The 10,850-nt window shown below is 33.5% G+C and overlaps 1 protein-coding gene across 1 annotated transcript; it reads right to left on the bottom strand.

The window, feature by feature from the left end:
- Window positions 1–1,618: 1,618 nt before the first annotated feature.
- On the bottom strand, window positions 1,619–7,726 carry abracl (ABRA C-terminal like). Its single transcript, XM_037751160.1, has 3 exons — window positions 7,581–7,726; window positions 5,451–5,516; window positions 1,619–4,496 (listed from the first exon to the last, which is right to left on the bottom strand). The coding sequence occupies exons 2-3, from the start codon at window positions 5,509–5,511 to the stop codon at window positions 4,309–4,311; spliced, it is 249 nt and encodes an 82-aa protein (XP_037607088.1). The 5' UTR covers window positions 5,512–5,516; window positions 7,581–7,726; the 3' UTR covers window positions 1,619–4,308.
- Window positions 7,727–10,850: the final 3,124 nt, after the last annotated feature.

Raw genomic sequence — 10,850 nt, 5'->3', positions numbered from 1 at the left:
TTAAAACTGTGAAATGGTCTAAATATTGTAGATTTGTGACATCACAAATGGACATAAATCCTAACGGCTTGTTTCAAACGCACAATTTCTGAATACAGGCTGTGTGTATTTATCTGCGGATTGAGCGTTTTGATACTTTCACAGTATTTATAGATCACTTAAACCTGCTTTATAATATAAAAGACATGAAAATCTCACTTTTTACATTATGGGACCTTTAAACATTAATAATAACCTCAATAATACTTTAAACAAGTATTTAATCGTTTTACTTGATTATATATCACAAAGCAATTGTGGAAGGAAGAGCAACAAGGATATATATATATATATATTTATTTTTATATATATATTTATTTTTATATATATATATATTTATTTATATATATATATATATATATAAATATATATATATATATATATATATATATATATACACACACCCAAAACACAGTATGAAATGGTATAAAAACACCAAAAACACAGTATATACACACATATCACTTCTATTCAAAATTAAGTAAAAATACGAAAGAATTAGCAGAAAAATAAATAGGTAAAAGTACTGTCTATGCTTTATATACTGTTGTAAGTCTTTAACAATGCTTCATATTTTATACAGCTGTCAGTAGTAAATGTAGTGGAGTAAAAAAAAGTACAATATATCTATAATGTAGTGGAGTAAATGTATAAGGTTGTATAACATGGAAATACTCAAGTGTAAGTACCTCAATTGTATTTAAATATGGTCTCTTTTCCATCACTGATTGCAATGCAAATGATCTACTGTAATATGTGTCAGATATTCCCACAGTACCTGAATGCAGCAGCAGCCTCAGTTTTGATACAAGAAGTTGATGAGAAGAAGTAAATCAGTATCACATACCTGTGGGGAGGCATCACTGTCTTATTTAGCTGTTATGACAGCACATATTTCACCAGCCTGGGCATTGATCCCAAAAAAATCCCTCTAAGGTAACTTGAGCTTTGCAGCAAATCAGTACTTTAAACAGGTTGCATATAAATCAAAGTATAACAATCAATGGTGTTTAAATTTAAACCAAATATTTGAACACCAGAGTGAATGAAAAGTATGACAAGACTAAAGAAAGCAATATTTTTTTCCTGGAGGAAATCAGAGAGCCAGACTCCATTCATAAATCTTACAATTTAAAGATTTCTTGCTTATTGGGTACTGTTGAAACCTGTTAAAACAAAATACTAAAGATGATTTACAAAACAGCAGCTGCTCTCCAATTCGGCTTACATCCAACACAACATTAAGCAATAATATTTCAACTTGTTTGCATGTTGATACCACGATCTTCATGCACCAAAAAGCACCATAGTGGCCCTTAAAAACAGGAGTAAACCAGATACATGAAGTGTGATTCAAAAGCTGCTGAGTACAGTACTTTGACAACCAAAATCTACTCTATTCATAGCAGAAGTTTTTAACCAAATGACATGAAAAATAAAACAATATCAGCTTTTTCATGGCCACTACAAATCAACACATTCCAATCATGCAACAATGTAGTGTGCCCAGTCTCAATGTGGCACATTTATAACAAATAAATACAGTGTATCTTCAGAAAAAAACACACAGCAAAGCAGCTTCAAGGCTTCAAGTGTAAAGATTTTATTCGTCGGAGCGTATTCCACAGAAACAGAAACCTTAGTTCGTTTAGGAACGTGTTATTGCCAATACAAAAAGACAGTAATGACGCACATGAACACATCATGCAGGCATCCCACGAGCTCACAGAAAATGGCTTGAGGTATTGGCACTGCTCTGATCATAACTTTCTCCTCTTGCTAAGTGTTAACTTGTGCTGTAATTTGCATTTGTGTTCAGCTCAGTCCAGTGCAACACACAGCAGGATAATCCAAAATGACAGTGATGCAAGCAGCATGTTTCTTCCTCACTCCATAACATTTCAGACTTACTTAGCCTATTGTATTGTATTCTGATGATTACTTTGTTTTCTAGGCTACATTTCAGCTTCATTCATAATTAGCATACGATTAAGCTCATTCAGTTTTCCTCATTTCGATAAATTTTGGATCCATTTATACCAACAACGCTGTTTAGAGAACAACTTCCTATTGGGTTCAGAAAAAAAGCACATAATTCAAGTCAAACTGAAACAGCCAACACCTGAGCATAACGATTTAGCCAGGTTTATACAACAGCAGTGAATGTGTCTTATAAAACTTGCAGATGAGGCGTGGTCTCACACGGCTGATAGCTCGTCGTTGTAATATGATATTATCCAGGTGAGCACAACAGTAGATGTTACATTCAGGCTAAATATTTGGAGATTGTTGGTCCTAGACAAATCTTTCTTCTCACATTCGAATAGCTGCAGCCACTTACTAAAATCTATGGAGGCCCAAAAGTGGTCAAAATTAAACAAATAAACAATATATTATGAAATAAATATTGACAAAATATGACATTTTGAACCATTAAATTGTTAAAAATCCAAAACATTTTTTAAAACTCAGTTTATGAAATGTTAATTGATTCCGATTCTTGATTCTTTTAAATTTTATTTACATTTTTTATTTCAAAATAGTCTTTTCCCAACATTGACCCAAATATCAAAGCCACGTTTCATCGCAAAGTTTTTGTGAATCGACAAACAGATGGAGCGAGGTATGTGATTGTCTGTTGCTTTGGTCTGAAGGAGTGAACAGCCAATCACGTAGGTGTATCCGCCATACCAAATTCTTTGTGATGATCAATGGGATTTTTAAATAAATTGGTTAATTGGAAAACATTTTTTTTTTAAAAATAGACTTTATGAAAAGGACATTTTGAAATAAAAACATCTGGAATTAAATAAAAATTACCTGAAATGTTATTGTGAAAAAAATCAGGATGAGGTATTTCATAACATTGATCTGAGTTTTAAAAAACATATCTATTATATTATTTCATGTTTTATTACATATGTTGTCTGTATTTATTCATGCTATTATTCATTCCATAATGCTTATTTATTACTTCAATTTTGACAACTTTGGGCCTCCATACAGAGCCCGGACTGCTTGCTGAAACCAAGCGAAATGATCACGCCTGATCTGCACGTATCATTTGACGTACAGTACAGAACAAAGAGTGGTAAAATAAAAAAAAAAATAAACTAATAAAACTATAAATGCACGTCTTGTGTCACAAGTAAGACACCTAATTTAAACTACAGGACAATTATTAAACATATTTTGGTTGTGTCGATTTGGTCCTGAGAAACATCACAAATTCATCTTTTCCACTTGGCACCAATCATCCTGTAATTATTATACACTAATAAAAATTGCACGAGAAATACATTCGCCATTTTGCTCATCAACTGTTTTCTTACGAAAGGCAAGTTTTGGAGTTTGTTTAGCAGACAAAATTGACCACGTGTAAAAAGATGGAATAAAAACTACTGTAGCAGATTGCGACGAGTACAAAAAGGTGCAAAAGTCTTTCTTGAAATGCACTTATCTTCGTAGTTTCTATGAAGGAATTGTTCTTACATTTCCAAAAGCACTGGTCTAATGAGGTCTTTTTACAAAGTCCACAAGAGGTAGTAGAGAAACGGCTCATGTAAACAATAAATGGATGCCATTTGGTGACACAATCTACCCGTCATCTTAAAGCTGCACTAGATTCAATGTGAAAACACATTACATGATATCTAGGTAATGAGGTCTCAACTCCCATTGCCACTTGAGGTTGATAAAGGGAGGATTTAGTGCAGCTTTAAAAACAAGTATCCATTACAAACTATTTGTCAAGATCAGAGTGCTCCAATTAAAAATGTGAAGAAGTTTGTCAAAGTTTTGTGTCTCTTATCCTGACACAATCAAGATACTGTAAAATACTGTAATTTCTCCAAAAATTAACAAAAAATACCCAAATGGATGCGTTACACAAACTATTACATTCCTGATTTGTGCGTTTATAGTCTTAAAAGTGTATCAAAATGACATTGCAGCGCCTGAGAAAGAGAGAAACACCATTTTTTCCTTGTCATCTGAAACTATGAATCAGTCCCTGAAAAACCCAAAATAACTTTTTGTGATACTGTTCGGCAAAGTGAAATCAAATGAAATCATATGCAGACATGCCAGCCGGGTCCGTAAGTGTACTGTATGTATGTATGTATGTATGTATGTTTGAATTTCAAATACCGAACCTTGCACATGAAGAACTGAAAAACAGAAGCTCAGTTACAAAGCCGGTACGCTGCAGAAGCTCAGTGTTTGAGAGGATTCGGCGAGTTGCTAGAAGGTCATCTGGTTCAAACTTTTTTACTCATCCACGAGCAGGACGATTCCAACGTTATCGTGGACGCCCTGTAGAAGCAACTCGCCCTCGTAGGTGACAATCTTCCTCTTCTTGGCGGCCCTCAGGGTGCCCACCAACGCCTCGAAGATGTTGGCACACCTATCATCGTTAAATAAGACCCCAAATGTCACGGTGTATTTACCATCAGCATCTGGAATAAGAGACAGATTGATGAATTATTTCCAAACAAGACGGATTCATATCTAAAAGGTAATATTGAGCTGAGTGTTCATGCATTATTCGGAGAAGTTTCCCCCAGTGTTAGCCTTGAAATCACACCAGATGAATGGGAATTAGGCCAAAATTAGCCAAGTAGTTCATTAACAGGTGAAACCAAACATATAAAGTGTTCAACTCCTTTTTAATTGGCTTAATATATTAAATTATAGGGCCATTACAGACATTGTGATACATAGGGAATCAATTTTAGCCCCCACCCCTATTGAATTAGTGTTAATATTGGGTTTTATTTCAATGTAACTGCTAGTAATGGTGGCTTTAAGGCTTTTTCTTAACAATATATACAGTAGTATCTTGATTATTTTTTTTCTATTAACAGATTAATTGTTTGGACTACAAAATTTCAGAAAACTGTGGAAGAAGATATTTAATTTACAATAATATAACACAGAAATGCAGCACATCTTGACATTTGAGAAGCTGGAAAATTGAAAATAAATAATTGATTAAGTTTTTGCTGCTTATTTTACTGCCGATCAACTAATCCATTAAGTGACTAATCGTTTCAGCACTAGGTGGCTTTGCAGTAACTTTGCCACCAATTTCATTATGTTCAACCAGTGAGTGACAGCTGTCCGAAATTCCCAATATGACGTGAATGCAGCATTAGCCCCAAAGAAAGAGAATAAAAAAGGTTATTAAAGAGTTATTTTGAGACTACAAACAAGCAAGTGAACAGTGAGCGCAGCGTGACCTGGTATGTTTCCAGCATTATGAGCGGTGAGCTAGAACTACTGATCAACATCACATGATTGCATGTTTATGGTCCAATTCATGGCATGAACTGGGCTTCAGAAATTGTTCAGCTATGCCAAAGTACTTCAAAAACACAATCCTCCTATACAGAATCATAGCACGGACTCACTTTCACTCCCGAGTCGCTTAATCTCCTCCTTCAACAAACCTACTTCATGATCGACATTCATTGTTGCTAGAAGGGAAAACAAAATCAAGAGACAAATGAACACAATTAGACTTCTTAGCTTAAAACAAATCTGCTCATTTTCTTAAAAGCATCAAATGCATTGTGTGGGATGGGAGCAATTATCCCTGATACATGCCACTCTCTTGCAGGGAGAGACCACCAAGCCAAACTCTGTTCAAAATTGTGTCATTTTAATGTTGTGTTGCCTCAAGGAAACAGTACCTTCTTATAAATAAAGGTCTCAATAATAATAATTAAATGCCGAATTTTCAATAAGAGGGTATTAATTCAGAAAAAAAATCTTAACTTTTATTTTCTACCATGATTACATTTGATTATCAGCAAAGCAATTAAAATTTGCCAGATTAGTAAATGGGGTTTGGTACTAGGATTCTCTTTTTTTACAAGAAAACAGCTGTTATGGCAAATTAAATCAATACAAATGCAATTTTTTAATATATCAGATATACACAAGACACTCTCTTGCAGGGAGAGACCACCAAGCCAAACTCCGTTCAAAAATTGTGTCATTTTAATGTTGTGTTGCCTCAAGGAAACAGTGCCTTCTTATAAATAAATGTCTCAATAATAATAATGAAATTAAGTGCTGCTTGGTGATAAATTGCATGCCGAATTTTCAACAAGAGGGTATTAATTCAGAAAAAAATTTAACTTTTATTTTCTACCATGACTTTATTTGATTTAATAATTGAATTAGTGTTAATATTGGGTTTTATTTCGATGTAACTACGAGTAATGGTGGCTTTAGGACTTTTTCTTAACAATATATACAGTAGTATCTTGATTTTTTTTTTTTTTCTATTAACAGATTAATTGTTTGGACTACAAAATGTCAGGAAACTGTGGAAGAAGATATTTAATTTACAATAATATAACACTGAGAAATGCAGCACATCTTGACAATTGAGAAGCAGGAAAATTGAAATTAATTGGTGATTAAAATTGGTTATTAATTATATGCCGCATTTTCAATAAGAGGGTATTAAGTCAGAAACAAATCTTAACTTTTATTTTCTACCATGATTATATTTGATTATCAGCAAAGCAATTCAAATTTGCCAGATTAGTGAATGGGGTTTGGGACTAGGATTCTCTTTTTTACAAGAAAACAGCTGTTATGGCCAATAAATCAATACAAATGCATTTTTTATATATCAGATATACATAAAAACTCTAGCTTGAAATAAATCTACTAATTTTCTTAAAAACATCAAATGCACTGTGTGGGATGGGCACTCTCTTGCAGGGAGAAACCACCAAGCCAAACTCCGTTCGAAATTGTGTCATTTTAATGTTGTATTGCATCAAGGAAAACAGTGCATTCTTATAAATAAAGGTCTCAATAATAATAATGAAATAATGAAATTAAGTGCTGCTTGGTGATAAATTATATGCCGAATTTTCAACAAGAGGGTATTTATTCAGAAAAAAATTTAACTTTTATTTTCTAACATGATTATATTTGATTATCAGCAAGGCAATTCAAATTTGCCAGATTAGTGAATGGAGTTTGGTACTAGATTCTCTTTTTTTTTTTTTTTTTTTTTTTTTACAAGAAACAACTATTATTGCTAATAAATCAAGACAAATTCATTTTTTTGTATATCAAATATGCATAAAAACACAAGCATAATCAAAGCATTTAATAAGAGAATTGGCTGCAGCATTGAGATTATACGGAACAAGCTACGACATGAAGCAGGGCGGACTATCATGAATGCGGAAATGGGTGGATTAGCACTCCCAGCTAGCCATCAAAGAGCACAAATCCTACTGCAATTCATTCATATTTAGAGATGTGGAGTCATTCTTACATGCGGGTTAATATGCACGACTCAAACATGTCTTACAGAACTTCAGGTACAATAGAAAGTGTTAAATTAGCAGCAGATATGAGTTCACCGGCATCTTTAGCTTCTAATGTTCAACAAATGCTCTGCTGAGGGACTTTTAGACTGATAAACAGATGTAATATGTGGTGGCAAAACAATGTCATAAAAGTCAACAACAAAAACAATTTAAATGTAACATTAAAGTGTACATATTTACCTTTTAATTCCTCTTAATTCTAATAAAATGACGAGACGACTTCCTGATGAATCTGCACCGGTGGGTATAATGTTGATGTGTTCACTGCCTGCTCGGAAATTTCCAATATCCGGGTGCACCGAATCAGACTAGTGTTATCTAGTGGGAGCAGAAGGGGGTTGATCATTTCAATTCAATTCAAACTTTATTGTAGACTCAAGGTCCAGAAAAAAAGAAAAAACAATACATTACATATAATACATTACAATACAGAAAGCACTATAAAAAGTCAAAGATATTAAAAATATAAATATTAAAAATATATATACATACAATGCCTTACAAATAAAGAAGTGCTTCCACAGTTGATAATTTCAAGTCAATTCAAACTTTATTGCAGACTCAAGGTCCAGATAAGAAAAAAGACAAAACAACAACAATACATTACGTATAATACATTACAATACACAAAGCACATCATCATTTAAATACACATTTTTAAATGATTATTTACAGTCTTTAATGCACATTGTTAGATTATAATTTACAGTCTTTAATGCACATTTTTAGATTATAATTTACAATGCACAACTCTTCCTCAACCATATACCTCCCAAAAATATATTTTTTTGTATAGCTTTTTAAAGTGATTTATATTTGTGCTCCGCTTCAACCCATCACCTAACCCATTCCACAAATCCACCCCACAGACTGAAATACACATATTCTTCTTTGTTGTACGAACACAATGCTTTTGTTTATAATATAACCCCCCTCCCTGTCACAATTTTTTTTTGGGAAAATAGCCCGGAAGTGAATTATGTCTTGCTTTGAACATAATTATTGCGGTTTTAAATTTGACCAAATCCATGAATTTCAATGCATGTGACTTTAAAAACAGTGTGTTCGTTTGTTCCCTATAGCCCACATTATTTGCTATCCTGATTGCTCTCTTGTTTTAGTATGCATAATGGTTGTAAGTTGCTTTTATAAGTGTTAAACCCCAAACTTCCACACAGTAATTCAGATATGGTGATACAAGTGAAGAATACAGTATGTGCAGTGATTTATGGTCCAGTATGTGTCTTGTTTTCCTTATATGACATTCATGTCACACAAACATTAAACATCATTAATGAAGGTTATGAAATGTTCAAATAAGTGACTTTCTGCTAAAGTGGGGCAACAATAAGGTGTCAACAACATTTTTTTGCATAACTGCCATGGGTTGTTTCATATGTTCTGAAATATCCCATAACCCTGGAAGGCACCATTTAGAGCTCATCTGACTTCATCGTGACACAATGCACTACTTTCACGGGCACTGCTCCATATATGGCATGGAAGAGGGATGCATGCCTCTACAAACAAGTTACCTTTTCTAGTCCTCCAGAAATGACTGGGGCAGAGAGCCCACATCCAACTACAACATAGAAATAGCTTTTGTTTTCAGGCCTGCAGAGCAGTGTCAATACATTCAAACACGTACAATAGAGACATTTCAGTCCATCACAACTGTGACCATGCAGTCCTTACATTATTGCATACATGCTGTATCATGTACCAACAATTGAGAAAGAGCCATGCAATAACAGTATGGAAGCTGCTTCAAGACTAAAAGCAAACTAAAAAAAAACATCTGCATGATATTCCTGATTTAGTGGCAAGTGGCATGATGAGGTACTTGATCTTAGGGCCTTATCTTGAAGACGGTCTCTGTGTCAAAATGTAGTTTTAAGACATTCTTTATTTCAGTTTTGTACCTATATGGTGCATATGCATGAATTCATGTTTTTAATCATATGACCACACAGAAAATATGGGCCAGGTAGAATTCAAACAAAGACAAACTGAACATATTACTCAGACAGTGGGAGGAACGGGATATAAAAGGGGCGCAGCAGCTCAATTTAGTCTTAGATATCATTTTTTGTATTTTTTTTTTTAAGTTAAGAATTTGTGGAGATGATGGGTTTGTATTTTTTTTAATATGGGAATACTATGGCAAGATACACAATGTATTAATATGATTTATTACCATATTACTAAACACTAAAAAAGAAAACAGTGAGTGACGTATTCCTGAATAATATGATATAATATAATATAATATAATATAATATAATATAATATAATATAATATAATATAATATAATATAGAATAATATAATATAATATAATATAATATCATATCATATCATATATTCGAATATGATTTATTTGAATATAATATAATATAATATAATATAATATAATATAATATAATATAATATAATATAATATAATATAATATAATATAATATAATATAATATTCTCCCCTCTTTATTATCATGACAGCTTTGCTTTTATTTTGAAATCACTTATCCGGGTCCCTGCAGGCCAAGTGAGCTCGCGCTGACTCGGACCGTAGTCTAGTGACGTCACGAGACATCAAGCTAGACGTAAGAAACCCGAGATCAGACCGGAAGTTTGTCTAGTTGGTTTTCAGAACAAAAGCGAGAACTGTCGGTATAAATGTAGGAATAATGCAACAAGAGTTGAAAAATATTTTTTGTTATCTGGCCTTCAGATCAGTGTCAATAAATTCACAAAAACAGTACAATGGAGACATTTCCTTCACACAGAACATTTCCATCCATCACAACTGTGACCTTGCAGTCCAGGGCAGTTAGATTCTTACAGGCACGATTGAGAAAGGGCCATGTAATTACAGTGGAAGTTGCTTCAATACAAAAAGCAAACATTTTCAAACTAATGGCATTTCAGCTCATTGGTGCGACTCTTATGCTACTTTTCTCCATTATCTCCATATTTATACACACTTAATCAGTCATACAAGGTGGTCAATAACCCTGTAACACCAAATATCCACTGCTGCTCTCATAGACTATAATTCTTACAGTATTTAATGCACATTTTTAGATTATAATTTAGAGTCTTTAATGCACATTTTTAGATTATAATTTTTGCACTACTTTCACGGGCACTGCTCCATATATGGCATGGAAGAGGGATAACTGCCTCTACAAACAAGTTACCTTTAAGGCTGGCCAACACCATTGTCTCTGACCCCAACCATGTTTTGAACAGTGAATATGAATTGTTACCATCAAATCGGAGATACAGGGTTCCACGATTTAATAAAGTTAGACTGAAGCACAAATATGGAGCCTCATCCCAGATCAAATGTACGTTGAAGGGCCCTGAATATCGTCTTCTGTGATTGTAATGTTTAAATGTATGTATCCTTGTTTCTGGCCTTTGTCCTTTCTGTGATGTTGCAAATGGAG

This window comes from Sebastes umbrosus, chromosome 18 (assembly GCF_015220745.1).
Source record: "Sebastes umbrosus isolate fSebUmb1 chromosome 18, fSebUmb1.pri, whole genome shotgun sequence".
Classification (NCBI taxonomy): domain Eukaryota; kingdom Metazoa; phylum Chordata; class Actinopteri; order Perciformes; family Sebastidae; genus Sebastes; species Sebastes umbrosus.
This window is presented reverse-complemented; position numbering and strand designations above follow the sequence as displayed.